General features: G+C 40.8%; 1 protein-coding gene across 9 annotated transcripts in view; it reads right to left on the bottom strand.

Moving 5' to 3' along the window:
- The window catches only part of pfkpa (phosphofructokinase, platelet a), a 26,821-nt gene extending 9,306 nt beyond the window's left edge, over positions 1 to 17,515 (bottom strand). For 5 of the 9 annotated variants that reach the window (XM_034861936.1, XM_034861939.1, XM_034861942.1 and 2 more), the window contains exons 1-14: positions 17,246 to 17,515; positions 14,251 to 14,324; positions 11,500 to 11,577; positions 9,716 to 9,905; positions 9,098 to 9,263; positions 8,257 to 8,301; positions 8,042 to 8,150; positions 7,687 to 7,782; positions 6,203 to 6,295; positions 5,287 to 5,412; positions 4,494 to 4,558; positions 3,129 to 3,198; positions 2,065 to 2,211; positions 114 to 184 (exon numbers count right to left, since the gene is read on the bottom strand). In XM_034861936.1, coding sequence (XP_034717827.1) covers positions 114 to 184; positions 2,065 to 2,211; positions 3,129 to 3,198; positions 4,494 to 4,558; positions 5,287 to 5,412; positions 6,203 to 6,295; positions 7,687 to 7,782; positions 8,042 to 8,150; positions 8,257 to 8,301; positions 9,098 to 9,263; positions 9,716 to 9,905; positions 11,500 to 11,577; positions 14,251 to 14,324; positions 17,246 to 17,339 — 1,424 coding nt within the window. In that variant the 5' untranslated portion in view covers positions 17,340 to 17,515. Of the gene's footprint in view, positions 1 to 113; positions 185 to 2,064; positions 2,212 to 3,128; positions 3,199 to 4,493; positions 4,559 to 5,286; positions 5,413 to 6,202; positions 6,296 to 7,101; positions 7,198 to 7,686; positions 7,783 to 8,041; positions 8,151 to 8,256; positions 8,302 to 9,097; positions 9,264 to 9,715; positions 9,906 to 11,499; positions 11,578 to 14,250; positions 14,325 to 17,245 lie in introns of all 9 variants that reach the window. The other 4 variants (XM_034861937.1, XM_034861941.1, XM_034861935.1 and 1 more) reach the window with 1 other exon arrangement.
- Positions 17,516 to 18,162: the final 647 nt, after the last annotated feature.

The raw sequence follows: 18,162 nt of genomic DNA, 5'->3' as shown, positions 1-18,162 counted from the left end.
ATATATATATATATATATATATATATGTGTATATATATATATATATATATGTGTGTGTACTGTATATGCTGAATAGTTGCTGTTCAACCAGAGATAACAGAGCTAGACTTTACCTTTTGGTTCCCAACAGGGATCCACCTTGTCCCGTCCATCCTCCGACATCAGCCCATTTAATCTCCTTAATCTGAGGGGAAGACAACACTTACGCTTACGCTAAATCTTACGGCATCACGTTTTAAATTCAAATGTATGAATCCTATGCCTAAGATTGATTCTTAATTGTTGTTGGTTGAGGTTGGACAGTTCCAGTTCTGTACTGTCTGACACGTCTTTCTGATGTCTCGGTGCAGAGATTGTTAGGGGAGTTAACTTTCAGGCCACAATCTCTCATATCTGGCCAGAACACAAACGGGGTGTCTAACCAACCACTAATACTGAGAACATTTTGATGAAGATAAACCATCAGATTGTTTAAGTGCTGATCTTTGAATAAGCCAACTATGGACTGAGGTGACTTACGTTTTTTTTTTCTACGGGAAAAGGTCAAAGGAGGATAAAGGAGAGGAAACCAGTTCTACTAGTCATAGAGCAGGAAAATGGCAGTGTCTCAAATTACAGACCTGGGTTCACATAAAGACTCACATATCTACTATCTGCTTTTTCCTTTCATTCATCATTCAAGATTTCCTCCAAAGTCAGATCAGGTGAACATCCTCCCACTGATTGATTACTCAGAGGCTGTGTTTTACTGTCTGTGTATTCTTTTGCTCTCTATCAGTTTTTTGTGGTACTGCATCAACTTTGTCTGAGCAGGGCAGAGGCGGGAGACTTGGTCCAGGAAATTGGTTTACATTCATCTAGACAGATTATCTCTTGTGTCCAAACAATGGCTGTGCACTGTCTGACTCGCCAACTCTGTCTGAGCTATTGATTAAAACGTGGAACACACAATATTTTATTTAACTGTTAGTGTAGATGATTACATTAATACATTTTAATTGTAACATTGAATATTCTTAGTGTGATGACCTTGCTACAAGATTTTAAATTTAACGGACTGCGATTGCACAGTGGTGTAGAGAGGTGGGTAGTAACGAGTTACATTTACTCTAGTAAGTTTATTGAAAAAAATGATACTTTTTACTTTTTCTTGACTAGACTTGTGAAGAAGAAACTCCGCTACATTAGGCTACAAGGAGCTCCTAACTTTTCTTTTTACCTATTTGGTATTCCACGCGTCAATATTCCCCCCCCCCCCCCCGCGTACGTCTCATTTTAATGTTATATTTTTACAGAGAGACTTCCACTAAAGGCTCTACCATGTAACTGTGTTTCACCAATCAAACGTCGTTGTGCAGTCTCGTCACGTGACCATACTCGATCTCAGCGGTGGGACGGGTTAGCTTTACAGTCGTAGCAAAACAAAGACGTCAGAATCAACCGTCGGCAAGGCAACACAGACGAGGAGGAACACCCCCGGCCTCATAGTGAAAGCATGGTTACCTTTTAGTAAAAGTGCCAAACAGCAGCTACGTTATGCGGTGTCTTCTGTGTCTACCAGAACAAACGGACACCCAGCATTCAAAAACTCAACTTCCAACTTGAGGGAACATGTAGTAGTAATTTTATTTTTTGCTGTGGATACGCGAATGTTTGTCTTTTAGTATATCCATCCAAATTCGATGTGATAAGTCTCTTTATTTAAGCTATTTTATAATTATTACATTTTATTTATTTTATCGATTGGATGAACTATAATTTACCTAAAGATGATTATTTTGTATTTTTGTTTGTCTGATTGAAGGCTTGTGCTAAAAAAAAATCAGACGTTACAGTAACTCAGTACTTTAGTAGTTTTTTCACCAAGCACCTTTACTCTTACTAAAGTAATTATTTAGATGACTGTTTTACTTTTACTTGAGTCATATTATTCTGAAGTAATAGTACTTTTACTTGAGTACAATTTCTGGCTACTCTACTCACCTCTGGTGGTGTATTGTATACATGGAACAATGACCTGTAAATATATAGTATAGTATCTAAGTCATATACAGTAGCACCCACCTGGCCTTTGTAGAATCCCTCAAACCCATCACTGACAGCAAACATCTTGTGCCCCTCAGAGATGCCCACCCTGACGGCTGAACGAACGGCAGCATTCATGCCCGCTGCAGGGGCACCAACATTCAGCACTGCCACATTGAAGTTGCTCTGAGGGCAGAAAACGGACATCAAATGGGACTTACATTGTTTATCATCCCACTAAATAAAGACTGTACGTTGCAGTTGTTTTTGGAGGACAGTTGATCAAGCTCCGCAGAGTGAATCAATAAGTGGTTTCTGCTCTGCTCTCCGCTCCATGCTGGGCCTACATTGGTCATTATCACAAAACACATGGGGAGCCAAACCCTGAGGCGAGCTCCACAGCATGGCGTCTGGCCTGCTGCCTCTACACTTCACTGATCTGAGCTGCTTCTTTTGGAGCCACAGCAGCAGGCTGTCACAGCTACTGGCGGGGTTGAACAAGTCATCCCTTAGCAGGGAGCCAGGTGTCATACGATATCGCTGTACAACAGACCAATACTGAGCCACCTGGGCCTTCTGTGAAGCATACCACTGCAACTAGAGCCTACACAGCCAGCAGGTAAAACTGTTTATTATTAAATGGTTCCCATAATTACAAGTCACCTTATTTTCCACTTAACAGCAGGAAACAGCTGGTACCATGTTTAACTAGTAGGCTTTCAAATGCTTTCATTGCTCTATATTGCCAAACCACACACTTACAGGAAAACTTGAATCAGTACATGAGCCCTGTTTTGCCAAGGACACCTCTGAAAATAGCAGCAGAGTGCACCATCATTGCATCAGCTGAGTCATTTTTTGTTGGCAGATCCTTAGGAGGGTAATAAAAAACGAAACATCTTTGGGGATGTTTGGGGAAACAAATATAACTCTTTAAAAACAATGGTGCAGGCAAGATGGGGGCTGCTACTGTGTGTGAAAGAAACAACTCCTTCTTGGTGTGTGTGTGTATATGTCTGGCTTGTGTTAGGAGCGAGGAAATCAAGCTGACATTGTCGCTGTCAAAAGGAAAGGAAGTGTCTAGATGTCTTGAGGTGACTTACAACTGGCAGTTCGGATTCTGGTTTACGATGAGCCAGCAGTTTGTACGTCTTCAGGTTGTTTTCAAAACTCCTGCAGTAAAACATGTCACATGCAATATTGTTACACCAATAATTTGAAATATTATCAGCATCACACACATGAAAATGCACAATATAGCAGTACCTTTAAGTTTTGCTGGCTTTTTTATTTTTTTGATTGTTGCTGCCCAAAATGCCTGATTTTGCAGTAGCTTTTGTAAAACATTGCGATGAAAGTTGCAATGTTCTGTATTGATGTAATTAAATGCTGGAGATGGTGAAATTGCTAAAACGTTTTTTAGTTTACTTCTTAAAAAAAGAACTTGTTTCAGGGTGACTAAAACTACTGTGGCTGAGGGTTCCTAGTAGGCTAACCTTACCAAAAAGGTTCAGGATGCTGGTAGAATATGAAAATGGCTTATGATTTATGACACAAAATAATTATTGACAATTGAAGGAATCAAATTTGAACATCTGTTAGTGGCTGGTTAATGTTCACATTTTGAATCTCAATTTCCTATCCTGGTGCAATACATTCCCTTAACGGTTTGATAAAGCAGCCAACTAATTGGCCTTTAACTTTGTATTGCACTTAAAATAACGAGCGATGCTGTTCTCGACTCAAGTCATCTTCTTATTACCTTCTCATCTTCGGTTTATCCTGCATCTACTGTGTGTGTCTGTGTGTCGCGGGCACAACTGAGAAGACAGTCAGGAGTGAAACAGCAGCATCTTTTAGCGACTTCAGAGTGAAAAATTGCTACAGCGTACATTAATGTTAAAATGTGTACAAGTTGGCCGGACAATCTGAATTGTTCTGCATGATCATAGGTGTTATGTTTAGTTTGAGTCACACACATCTCATCTTCCTACCAAAAACAATGAAATTTATTTAGCGGCGTACAAGTGTGATATCAACCCGTTCTCAAATCCGCTTAGGGATTGGCTCTCCGCTTCCGCTACCTAGGCAAAAGTCTGGCACAGGGGACCCCTCTGATCGGTAGAAAGTTGAGGACACTCAGGTTACTGGTCAAATTTGCGGTGAAGTTGAGACGATTGGACAAAATTGCGAGTCACACTAAACTCAAGGAGATTGGTGGAATTGTTGCAATGGCCGAGGGTCAGAACTGAGGGTTGTAAATTGAATTAGCTGCATCATTATAATTTCTAACCAATTGTTGACTCTATGCTGTGAACAAACGACAGACTGATGGTGCTCAAAATAGCACCATGGTCCACTTTCTGTACACCTGTCTACAGTACGCAACATCAAACTCCATGTCTTGATCTTGAGTTAAGTGATATCTTTGGTGTATAGGATTGGTCCCAGCGAGCTGTCAGTCATACCTGCCCCGAAGCTTAACAGCCTCCTCAAACCGTCTCCCGTCCATGGCCCTCTGGACCTCTTGAGTCTTAGGAAAAGAGAGGAGTATTGTATGGAGTATGTTTGAATTCAGTACAATTACATACATTGTACTTCCTGTATGTACAAAAGCAGAGTCACTTTGTTTAATTTAAATCAGCTAAGATGAAATTTATGCAGGCATTCATACTGTGATCTTTGAAGAGCCTATAATGAGTGCAACAATTGCTGTATGTGGGACTCACCGCCTTTCTATTTTAAAGAGACAGAACAATGTAATGTCATCTATGCTCAGCTAATATGAAACCAGGTTTTGACCTGGAATAGAATTATCTTCCTTGAACCACTTTACAAAATCTGAAAGACTAACTGAAACATTTGGCAAGATTGTCACTTGATTTCTGTCAAAATCAAACAACAAAGCCTCTTTATGTGTTTCTATGGCGATGAGTCGCTATTACATCACCATCCAGCAAGCAGTCATCGCCAACCCTGCCAAATGCTTTACATAATCATTAACCAGACACAACTGCCTCTCAAACAGTACAACTCCCTTGTGAACATTAGTGCCATTCCTTAATGCTCCCCCATTCCTTAATTCCCCCCCCCCCCCCCCCATTGATTCTGCCTCTCTTAGTCCAGCTGAGTCATTTCCCAGTGTTTGTGTTTATATGTGCTTTGCAGTTCCCCTCTCTCTTCAGCTTCCAGACTTTTGTAAATACGTGTTTGTGTAAGTATTGAATGTGTGGCCTGTTTCCAGCCCAGTCCAGTGCCTACCATCTGTACACACTCCATCAGAGGCAGGCGCACCGATTGGTTACCGCACAGAGAGACCACGCAGGCTGGCGTGTTGGCTGTGGTCTCAAGAAGGGCAAGAACAGCCTCCACACCCATACGGCTGGCCTGTGTGAGCAAACACACACAGATACAACTGCATCATCTTCACTATCAAAACCTTTCTAGATTTCTCCTGTAAACATGCAATGTTTTCTTTGGTAACACATTCTCCCACAAATCCAGTGATTTTTTTTCTTCTTTTTCTTACCGGACACAAAATTTGAGAGAGAAAACAATCGTTAGATATGTCTTTTTCTCTGCTTCAGTTCTTAGTTGGTCTGTGGTAAACATGAAGAGATTTCTCTCTCACTGTTTGTGATGCAGTGCTTCACGTGTTTAGCCACAAATCTGTTAATGGGCTTAGCCTGAAACCTGGAGCCATTTCTCCTCAGACACACACAGGATTAAACAGGAAATGCTTTGGACAAATGGACTATTCCTACCAAAATACGTCAAATGGATTGCACAGAAAACATGTACAACAGATTGATAGTGTGCACACTTTCTATTATAAAAGCTACAAGTTGTAAAAGTCAAACATGTAAATTGTAGTCAAACAAAGGCAGATAAATTAAATCTGACAATGTTATGGTTCTAAAATTAGTGTATCATCAAGTGTGTATTAGGGTTACAACTAATGGATATTTTCTCTATTAATTGATTTGTCAAAATGCCAGTTCCAACTTTCCAAAGCCAAACAGTCCAAAACCCAAAGATGTTTAGTTTAGCTTTCAGATATGACAAAGAAAAGTATCACACCCTGATATTTCAGAAGCTGCATCCAGCAAATGTCTAGTATTTTGCTTGAAAGATTTATCAATTCATGTTAAAAAAAATAAATAGGTGGTGGACCTACCAGGATGCGGTCAAAAGCAGAAGGGGTCCCTCCTCTCTGCACATGCCCTAGGATAGTCACTCGTGTGTCAAACCCCAGGCATTTGACAACAAGCTAGGAGGATAAAATGTACAGGTTTTAGCAAATACTACGGCAATTGTCTTTGTTATTCTTTTAAGGCAAATACTTCTTTACAGTATATTTACTAGATTCATGAGATTTTGCAAATGTGTTTAATGCATATTAGTAATTCAGCTAAAAGTGAAATTCTGTCTGCAATAGAACCATACTTTGAAAAATGTGTATGCAAACGTACATATACATACAAACATGACCAGGCACATCACACACTGAAACACAAACACAATAGAAAAGCTTAAGAGAAGGGGAAACAGCAAAGCACAAGCAAGCCGTTCTAATTTTTCAGTCATGTTAGCGGGGAGCTCTTAGCTTAAACTGAACATCAGAGAAGATCCCAAGCTGTAAGTGCCAAATGAAGTGGTAATACTCGGGTACTGTATGAGAAAACAAAACGCCTGAAATGTTTGCCTTCAAATAAAAAAACAGTTAGTGCAGGGGTGTGGCATTCAGTGGTATCTCTTTGAGAAAGTTTACACTGTCATACATACCCATATTCTATTTAAAAAGTATTCAATACAACTATGCGTGAAGCAGTTAGAAATAAATGACATGGGATTTCACAAATGTCAGGCGTGAGGTTTAGTGATTGTATCTGCTCGGGGTTTTGTAGCAGTAGTAGTATCGTGACAGCCATGACTAGAGAGTGTGTCGGATAGAGCACTCCAGGAACACAGCAACAGAGTCAAAGCCACATTAGGGCAGCAGTAAGTAGAACAGGTCATACAGGAGGCAGTCCAAGCTGGCACTCGCCACACTTTTAAACAAAGCTCTTTACTTACATCCTTGACATAGTCAGTGGTAATGGGTGCGTTGTTACGATCAATCGCCCCTTCGGCTACAATTATGATATTCAGCCTTTTCATTCCTGCTCGGTTCTACAAGGAGGGGTGGTGGAGAAACAACATGACAGAAAAACTGAGACTGTGGCTGCGACGTGGGCTTTCAGAAGCACAGGGGCCGGACGATGCAAACAGCCGGGGGGCTGAGAATATATCACTTCATAATGATATTTGTCACTGCAGCCTTTGTTTGCACTTTGTAATCAGCAATATCCTGCCAACCTTATTGCTGGTCATTACGGTGTTTGGTGTTTTAAGCCCCCAATGTTAGGATTAGGCAATAGTTAGGTGCCTTGAAGTCGACATTGGGGACTTAAAACTCAATTGAGCGGTCATTACTGAATTGTTGTGGACTTAGCGTGCAGCATCATGGTTTTCTTATCATCCTGTTAGGATATTCTGATGCCAATTATCAAGAAATCTGCAGTACAGACTATTTAGGATATTTGTGGCACAGAAGACTGCTTTCCATCAGTCCGGTCTCCATGCTTCTGGCTTCCCCTTTCTTTGCATTTAGGTACTCACATCCTTGACTATACCCGAGGTTATGGGCTTCCCATGCCTGTCTATGGCTCCCTCTGCAACTATGATAATGTTCAGCCTTGTGCCCCTGGAACGGGTCTGAATCATAGAACAGTGGCATGTTTCCAAAGCAGAAAAAAAACACAATTATGACACCAGGGGACTAAGACTAAACACCCATCCTTCACATACTGTGACTCTTCTCTGATAGAAGAAAAACAGGATTTTCTCCTTGTAGAAAAACAGAAATGTTGTTCAGAATCCTCATATTGTCATGTTAAACAAGACAGCAAGAGAGAAATATAAACCCTTGTTATGAGTCACTGAGTTTACAGTGGGGAAAAAATTAGATTGTTACCGCAGATAGTTTTTCACACATCTTGTCCTCCCAGCCGTCCTCCGGGGGCATCTCAGGGATCAGCACCCAGTCTGCTCCACACGCCAGGGCACTAACCAAGGCCAGGTAGCTAGGATAAAACACATACTGTTTCATTATCACATATGTTTTGGATATTGTTTTTATAGATATTATGTTTTTGGATCTGCTGTTGAGTTTATCAAATGCATTCTTACCCACAGTGTCTGCCCATCACCTCCAACACAAATGTTCTCTGGTGACTGAAAAATCAGAACAGAAAATATGACTCAGTAACACAGCGCTTAGCTGATGTATTCAAAAACAGACATTTGTAAGGTGATGCTTAATAGAGCTGAAATTAGCCTAAACATGGAAATGTGTTTGCTGTAGAGCTGGGCAATATATCGATATTATATCAATATCGTGATATGAGACTAGATAGATTTAGATTTTGGAGATCATAATATTTTAATATTGGATAGTTATGTCATTTTCTAAACTTACCAGACTGTTGTAACTGTTTTATTATTTGCCTTTACCCACATGGACACCCACATTACTGATGATTATTTATCCCAAATCCCATTGTGTAAATATTTTGTGAAAGCACCAATAGTCAACACTACAATATCGTTGCGGTATCAATATCGAGGTATTTGGTCAGAAATATTGTGATATTTGATTTTCTCAATTTGGCCCAGCCCTGGTTTGCTGTTAAATTGCCTGATAGGTTGACAATGGAGCATGTTTTATTTCAACTTTAATTCCTCAGGATATAGTAACATTCCATTTCCAATACATTGAGCTTAAATTTGTTAAAATACAAGTGTAAGTAGTGATAAATAAATATTTCATAGATGTTTATCCTGCCATTGTCATGCTAGGATAATGAAATGCTTCGTCCAAAAAGTACAAAGTCTCCTATTTAGGACTTTAAATGAATTTTGCAACATCCAACCTTTGTTTCCAAGTTCAGGGTGTAATTCTGCTCATAGCCTTATCAAATATAACTTATATAGATAAACAAACTCTATCTATGCTCTATCTCCCCCTCACCTCTGTGCAGTTGTCATAATTGCATCCACCACTTCAATGATTCTGTGCAGAGCCGAGTCAGTGCCGATCGTCATGTCAGTTCCACAAAAGTCGTTATCAATGGAGCCAACCATCCCCACAATGTGAAGGGCCGAATACATCTGCACAGCATCAGCATCAATCAAGCCTGAAAAGATCATTTTTTTTTATGTTTCTCGCTTATAATGCTAGATTCACTTTTCATTCATGCAAGAGTGAAGCCGGCAGCTGGAATAGTTTAAGGAGAAGATCATATCCGAACATAGCAAGACTGTCTCTTTAGCTCTAACTTGAAAATAGACAACCCTTTAATTCAGTTTTCCTGTGAGGTAGTTAAATCCTAACAAACGTTTAGCCTTTGCCGCCACCTATGATGATTGTGATTGGTTAAAAGAAATGCCAATAACACAGAGCAAGTTTTTCTCCCATCCCGGAATGCCATGTGGACTCGCCAGACTGCAGCGCTGCGCAGGAAGGTCTGGCAAAGCGAGACTACTAACAGCACAACGTGTAGTTAATGGGTTTGCAGCTGATTGAGCACACTTGAAATTAAGAAAATAGTATTAGGGTAAAGCAAAGAGGTTTATCTTTCTTCAGTACCTTGCTCCGCCAACTCCCCCAGCAGCCCACTCCATTCCTCCCTAAAGAGGTTGGCTCCGGTAAGGCTTCCGTCTCCACCAATCACGCACAGGTTGGTGATGCCGCGCTGCACCAGGTTGTGAGCTGCCTTTAGGCGACCCTCGTGGCTGCGAAACTCTTTACAGCGGGCACTGCCGATCACAGTCCCACCCTGAAGACAACAAGCGTCAAGATTTCAGCCTATTACACTCTTTTCCTGTGACTTTAAGCCCCTCAGCTTCCTTGTCGCAACTCAAGCACTTTGTACTTGGTGCATTATGGTGTTTAGTAGAAGTGGAACGGTACGCAGAAGTCACGGTTTGGTTCATACGTCAGTTTAAACATCCCGGTTCGGTTCGGTACAGTGGAGGGAAAAGCAAAAATGAAATGCAGAAGGCAATTCTTTTTTTATTGTCCATGTGTCAGGCTGTACCACCTAGTGTCATACAGTGTCTTCCCTGAGTGTGTAAAGTAAGATGGAAACAATAAGCACCCCACATCATCTCCAGACTCCATCTGGGACTTGTAAACAAAACAAGACAATCAGCTATAAAACTGAAAATATAGCATCTCTTATTTACAAAAGTGCAAATTACATGGAATAATGACAAAACAAAAAATTCTACTTAGGCGAGACCTTCCCCCACAAAAGATAAAAGAAAGTATTCTTGCTATTAGGTGCAACAGGCATACCTTTCTTGTTTCCACTCTTCCACGATCTCCTGTAGCTTCTCAGCTAGGTGTGTGTGTGTGTGTGTGTGTGTGTGTGTGTGTGTGTGTGTGTGTGTGTGTGTGTGTGTGTGTGTGTGTGTGTGTGTGTGTGTGTGTGTGTGTGTGTGTGTGTGTGTGTGTGTGTGTGTGTGTGTGTGTGCGTGTGCGCTGCTCATACATCCCTCAGAGTCAATGAAATGAGCAGTCACCGTGAGCTAGCTTTCTGTAGTACAAGAAGAAGTCCAACCATCAGTTATTAGTGAAACGAGCAGCAGCTGACAGCTCATTCTCCATCAACGTCCAAGATAAAAGGGACTAGCAACAGTTTGCCTCGTGTGGACGGGAGGAGAAGTTGGACAGTTTTTTTTGTCTCGTTCCATTGATAGGCACATCTGGGTGATGGCGTTGGATATGCGTAAGCATGTCAGATGTATTTCCACTCACATGCCCGACAACTGCTGACACACAGTCCTAGTCTTATCCATCAATCTCTTTCCTGTAATACTGCGATCTCAAAGAGCCCAGGTGGGTCCTCTAGCTGTTGTGCGTCGTCACCACTCGCCACAGGCTAAGCTACTTGTCCATACGAGTGTGCTGCTAGCTTTTAGTCACTAACTGGACCGAGGCGGAGCTCGGCTAGCAGCTACATACCATACCGGTAGCTTCAGACCTAAGACGGGCTACAGATTAGCTGTCAATAAGAAAACATGTATCTAACTGTAGTTCCGCATTACATATATTAATTTGCATGTAAGTTTTATTTATTTTTTTATTGTGTACAGAACTAAGACGCCCATACTATTTCGGTTCATTAAGAATACACATACCGTTCCACCCCTAGTGTTTAGCGTCTTGCTTGGGGGCATTTTGACAATAGTTAACACTGCTAATAGTACACTGACTGCTTGGATGTTAGGAAATGACCTCTTTAACCAGAAAACAACTTAGAGGGACCAAATCATGTAGCCAACTCCTATTAGCTACATGATTTACATGTTCCTCTTAAGTGCCCTATTGCATTAGATGTGTGGCGGCTCCCTATGATAAATACTCACCACTTGTAGCATGCTGGAGACACTTTCCCATGTGGCTTCCTTTATGTTCTCGCCACCGTCCACCATACCCTGATAGCCCTGATAAAATAGATGAAGCATCTTAGTAAATGAATATCAACTAAGATTACTAAACATATACTGCATACAACATCAAAACAGCTGGAGTAATGTGGACTCCTAATGGCATCATTAGCTCATCAACACTCGGAACTAAATAAATATATCAACCTAATGCAAAGTGAAATGAAAAAAAAAGTGTAATTGTGTAACTCTAGAAATGAATATGGTTTAAAATTGGGTCCGTCCTCATATGTTGTCTCGCGAAGGTGTGCATGAGAACAGCCCAGAGTGCTGTGGTACATGAGTGGGAGGGTTGTTTCACACGAGGTATATGCCCCAGCCTCAAGTCAGTTATGTAACAGCACACTGTGCGAGGAGGTCCATGACAGACACAGATGTGCAGGGATCACAGGGTGAGCAAGCAGAGCACAGCCCCTCACCATAGCTCCTGTAACATCTGCTGTGTGAGAATAAACATCCATTAGGGCTGTAACGATACACCAAACCCAGCGTTCGGGGTGTATCACGATTTTCAATCCACGATTCAATACAAACCTCAATTCTTTGGGGGGGGGGGGGGTCTCGGTAAAAGTAATACAACATTTGCCACATGGCATTGTTTTGTCACTGATTACATTCAACTTTAAAACACAGTTATACAACAGAGAAACTTATTTATTGATATTAATGGATTTTCAATTTTGATCGATCCAACATCCAAAATAATGTTTCCAAAATCGTTTCAGTGGTTTATTAACTTGTTGGAATGAGACATAAGAATAATGGTAACAGTAACGGACAATTCTGCTCCCAACCTGTGCAACCTGGAAAAGTGGTTTGGTGCCTACTGTGTAGGTATGGGTTGACAAAATGCTAATGCCAATGCAATTCTTGGTGGGTAAAATAAAAGTATGTTAATGTTCAACACGCTCAGTTAATTTTAGTCTGACGATGATGACTCGTGGTCTTAATGCCTCTAATTTAAGGTTAGTTGTTCCTCTAATGAACAAATTGCCACATTTTTTAAACCAATGTGTTTACCTCTAGTTTGTGACTAGAGGTGAAAACTACGCCATCCACCACTGTGGCTGGTGTACAAGGCAAAGTCACAATTTCCTACCCTGGATAGACGACTAATGGTAATTTAGCTTGCCTGTCCTACCCCTGTCTTTCTGTCTCACTCTCCCGGCGCTGCAAGGCTTTAGTCAGGATGAGAACTGACAACAGCCCCGGCCCAGGGACACACCCACAGTCAGCCCCCAGCCAGCTAGCATTGATCCCGGTCAGCACTTAACTCCGGTGCTAAGGACGGGAAACGTTACACCTCCAATAGCGTTGCCGGTGCCCCCCCTTTCGCTTTTAGCAGTCTTTACAGTCAGCTAAATTTACCAGACAAAACAGGAATAAGGCACCAAAAGGACTAATACTAACAGTAATGTAAAGATGTGGTAGCATTGGATGTGGACAGGAAAGATAACTCTGGGAGTTTAAAGAGTTGTGTGCCAATTCTGCCTTCTCACTCGCGACACAGGATTGTGGAACTGAGTGTCGTGATTTTGGTTTCATATGGCATATCGTTACAGCTCTAGTGTCCATAGATGTAGACTGGGACCTTACTGTTGTCAAGTTGCAACTAAAGTGCAGCCGTTCCTTCCTTAAATGCATTCAGATTTAGGTACCGTTCACTTTTTTCATATATATACAGAATATTATAAATAAATACCCGTACATTAACAATAATTTCAGTTGTAAAAATAATTCCAAACCTATTTATCTTATTTACTTAGAACATTTTCTTATTTATTTCAAACATTTTAGACGCCACGCAAAATATAACACCTCCCTCTCCCTGTCATACAACCTGTGTAATAATTCTTCTTCTTTTTTTTCTCTTTCTTTTTTTTTACACTACACTGTAGCTTTTATACTTGTATTTGTATTTTATTCTATTTTAGACTGTTTTCATTTTCTAACTCTTTTTACATTGCTCTTTAATGTTTAATGTAAAGTGTGTTGAATTGCCTTGTTGCTAAAATGTGATATAGAAATAAAGTTGACTTGCCTTACAACCTCAGCATGTCAGTCAGTCAATAGGGAATAGTGAACACTGTGGTGCCTGCCTGTCACAGAGGAAGTCTAACGTTAACCCATACTGAGACTGCTTTCACCTTGCCGTAATAAACGCTGTCTACGTAGAGTTAAGTGTAACTACACTTGCAACCGCTTACCGGCATTACCGTGACTCAATGACTTAAACTGTGTGTGTGTGTGTGTGTGCAAATTAGTGCGAGCACATGTGGTCGCACTAATTTGCTTTCAAGTAATGAATTTTGGCACTGTTTGATTTAAAGTGAACCGGTCCTCGTAGTACCGAGGTCATTTGGTCGGTACCCAAGAAAGAAGCGAGTTCGGTACCAAACCCTAAATGCATTAATCTTAAACACTTGTCACGACAACTTTGACATTAGTTTGCTAAAATAGATATGTCTTATATTTCTGCTGTGTTAAAACAAAAGGTTAATAGTTACACATTGTACCTGTGTCACCTGTGGAATCTTTTTTTAAACAAACCAATGGTGTGATGTGGCTGCAAGTCATGTTTTCCTACGTCGGGCACACTCCTATTGTATAAAATAAACTATGAGCTGTGTCAAAGGCCTTAACAATGATAACCACAAAGTGTGGGCTCACCTCATGAATGAAATACACTTTTGCTCCCACATATAACCCCATTCGAACCACGGCACGTACGGCAGCATTCATCCCTGAAAAACAATAAAGAATACCTTTTAAGAAACTTCACAAAACAACTGTGTGCAACACTGCAGTGATGAGCAGAGTAAATAGTTCAACTTTAAAGGTCCATTGTGTAAGAGTTTCTCCCATCTAGCGTCAAGATCATGTATCGCAATCAGCTCTATCGCACCACACAGTTCAAAGTACAAGTGACAGCTACAGCTACGGTAGCCTTCATGCTTCAAAAAGCCGGTCTCTTGCTCTTTTCAAAATCCTTTTTCTGGGCAAAGAAGAAGACTCCTGTTCCTGAAATTTGGATTTTGAATACATGTGTTGGTCCATGTTTCCTTTTCCAAACTTGCCTGGGGCCGAGATGCGATGATACACACTAGCAGCAGCTGTGAATTTATCACGTGGAAGTTAAAACGTTTAAAGGTGGAGCAATACGTCCTGTATGTCCCTCACCGGCTAACGTATTTCAAGATGGAGCATGACTATGAAGCCTCTACCCCAGTTTATGCGTATAAAATGTCAAATTTTAAGCCAATAGAAATACTTGTAATTTATGGTGGTGGACAATATTCATAAAAAAGGACAAGTTTGTGAAAAAACACAGATTTTGATAATGAACAACTAAATATGTTACACACTGGGCCTTCAAAGAAGAAGAACACGTTTCAACTGTAGCAAATCTTTAAAAAATCTCATTTGCACGACTGCATGCAAAACTTTAATTTCCTCTCTCTTAGTATTTACGTTACGTGTGTGTGTGAGTGTGTGTGGTGAGGGAGTTTTGCAGTCTAACTGTGTTTAAACTTATCTGTGACATGGGCCACTTTTTTCCCCACCACAGCACACTGCCATTTTTGGTCAGTGAGTTTCCCAGCTCCTCCTACAGCCGTAGTTACTTTGTGGTTAGTCCAAGTGCACGCAGTAACCAAGAAGGCCCTGCTCTGTGACGTGAATGTCAATGGCAGGTTAGATTAAACACTGACACTGGGAATAATGGATAATGCTTTACCCACAGCAGGCAAACAGGAACTTGGCTGACGACTGTAGGTTGACATAAACAACAGAAGAAAGGACTACCGGTAAACAGTACAGATCTAATGGCAGCCAAGCAGTGTTGTTACTAAGCAACACAAACGTTTAGGTTAGTGGAGAAGACAGCAAAGAAAAAAAAGACAGTATATGGTAAACCATGCTGGCATAACCATAAGAAAGGGACCAATAATTCATCATATCGGCCTTTATTGGTCGGGGTCTATTTATTATATATTACATAACTACATTCAAATACTCAGCCTGGTTTAATCACAGTTAAAGAAGACAGAAGGTTTAGGGATTTAAAAACAGACACACAAAGACTGCAAGTAAGAAAGACAATACAACATGATACAATTTTAACATTTTCCCCAAAAATATCTTTCATGTTTCTTGTCCAGCTTAGAGGTTTTGTCAAAGCTAAAAGTCTTAAGTTTTAATTCTGCATAACTGACACTATTCTGGTGCAGAAAGACCGAGCCAAGGCTACACAATGCCCTCTGACGCTGACATTCAGTTCCTGTCATGCATGCCGCTGCCTCATTAGTTTGGCTCTGGAGCCAACATCAGGCTTTTTTTCTTCCTGTGTGTGTGTTATTGTGTAGGCTGCTAACAGGGAATTCCAATTCTAAAGCCACCCTCTAAAGATTGATTTTTTTTGTTTCACCCTAAGCCAGAGACTACATTGTCCGTAACGTGACTGGCAATTACGGTAAAGCGTATAAAACTGCAGTGCTGCTTGTTAAAAATACAGAAAGGAGAAAAAACGCCTCCGGGTTTAAAGCTTTAAAAAGTTGAGGGAAAACCAACAAAAATGTCAAAAGGCTCAGAAAAGGTCGACAAAAGAGACAAAGTAATCGGGGGAAAGACACAAAAGGGTCAAAAAAGACGACCATGACCTTGATAGGTTTATCATTTTCAATTTTGATAAAAAATGCCCGGTTTCTAGCCTTCAAAATTCACAGCAGGGCTTGAACTGAAAAACAATATTGGTTTTTAACATTAAGTTGCAGTAGCCATAACAACTACAGTTTTATGCTAAACCAATAGCACCAAATTACCATGAAAATGTAGTACTTTATTATACCATGGTTGAAAGTGTGTATGACAATCATTGACAGTAAAAAATAGATTATAACTGTGTTTCAGTCCAATGAAGAGACGAGCCGGTGAGCACGTGACCAAGGTTTCCTCTATGACGCACGGTGGGAAGGATAAAGGATATTTGATGTAGATATGCGACTCATCACGTAGACAGGATACAGGCATGCCACCAGAGACACTCGCTGTGACTGCTTTCTAACCACAACCTCATGTCTCATCTCACTGAAAATGTAGCCTACATTATAAGGATGCTTTTTTCAGTGTCTGTATACTGTCAGTGCTTGCTTGCTAGGTTAACACAGCACAACCCGCAGTGCAGTGGTCTGAACTTCTATGGCGGCCACTGCTTCATAAATTAATTAGTACAAGTTAATTATATTGTAACCTTAACTCGTCAGTTATGCTGCCCTATGTCTTTGAACAGGAAAAACGTGACACGGCTTAGCTCGACCTTGACAGCTCTCTTAACTGCTGTCACCGTGCTTAGGGAAAAATATGTCACCAAATCAACGGAAGAGGATGATGCTGTTAGCCAGTTAGCAAGGAATGTCATGTTAGCATGCTAACTATGATAAATCCATGATGCTAACTGGCGGGCTTCCTCGCTGAATGCTCGTAACCTTATTCACTGTTACTGTTACTACTGTACTTACACTATAGCCTATAATAAGATAAGCTTAGCCACTTTACTAACAGTACAGTTGAAGACTGTGTGTATTTTTGCTCTCTGCGGGCCTGTCCTCCCTGGCACAATAACAACGTTATTATACATTATCTGGGAAACGTCAGTCCGACAGTTTACCTTGAGCATCCCCTCCGCTCGTCAGCACAGCGATGGCTTTCCCCGCTCCCGACAGGTTCTCAAAGAATATTTTCTTGCCGTCTGGCTGCGCCATTTTCACAGCGGTTTAGTGTATATCCCAGTCCAATTCGATAAAATAGTACAACGGGACCGTAACTGTATAAAATTGTGCTAAAATGATGAAGGGCAACACACGTCCGCCCCCCCTCTACCTATTATATGTTCTCCTTTTCCCTGTTCCGCATCTATTCATTGATTTGCACAGTCTGACCGTGAGAAGTGTGATTGACATTGCCGTGAGCCAATCAGATCTCGAATTAGGAGTCCTTCCTTTGATTTGAAACCAATTGGAGAAAATGTAGAAGACATGTGGGCGGAGCAGACAGTGGGAGGATGCCGGTATTTAACGCAGTTTTCAGGGACAAATATGTTGTTGAGGGGTTAACCCACCTAAACTAAGTTTATTTTACTAAATTACTCCTAATTATCAGTAATGGAAGCAGTTCGAAGGCTACAATACACTGCAACAAGTTAGACGTAAAGGTTCCAGAGAGAAACAATGCTACAATGTAGGAGCCATACTGTTACATCAGCAGCCTGTATAATAATGTAACAGTAGTGGCTCAAAATGAATTAATACACAAAATAGAGTAATTATCACAGTCTGATGGAACCCTTACCAATTAATCATAGACAAGTGCTTCATAAAAATACTACCAATAATAATTATAGTAATTCTCCAACAATTTTCTGATGCAGGTTGCCCCCATGTATCAGAAAATATATCCTCTTCACTTACCATTTTCCAGTCTGCACCCATAGATGTAGTTCGAAAACACAGCTTGACACCTTTCTGAAATTTAATGACAAATAAATAAATAAATTAGGATATCCGTATTCAATTTAGATGTGGTCTC

This window comes from Etheostoma cragini, chromosome 22, assembly GCF_013103735.1.
Source record: "Etheostoma cragini isolate CJK2018 chromosome 22, CSU_Ecrag_1.0, whole genome shotgun sequence".
NCBI classification, from domain to species: domain Eukaryota; kingdom Metazoa; phylum Chordata; class Actinopteri; order Perciformes; family Percidae; genus Etheostoma; species Etheostoma cragini.
This window is presented reverse-complemented; position numbering and strand designations above follow the sequence as displayed.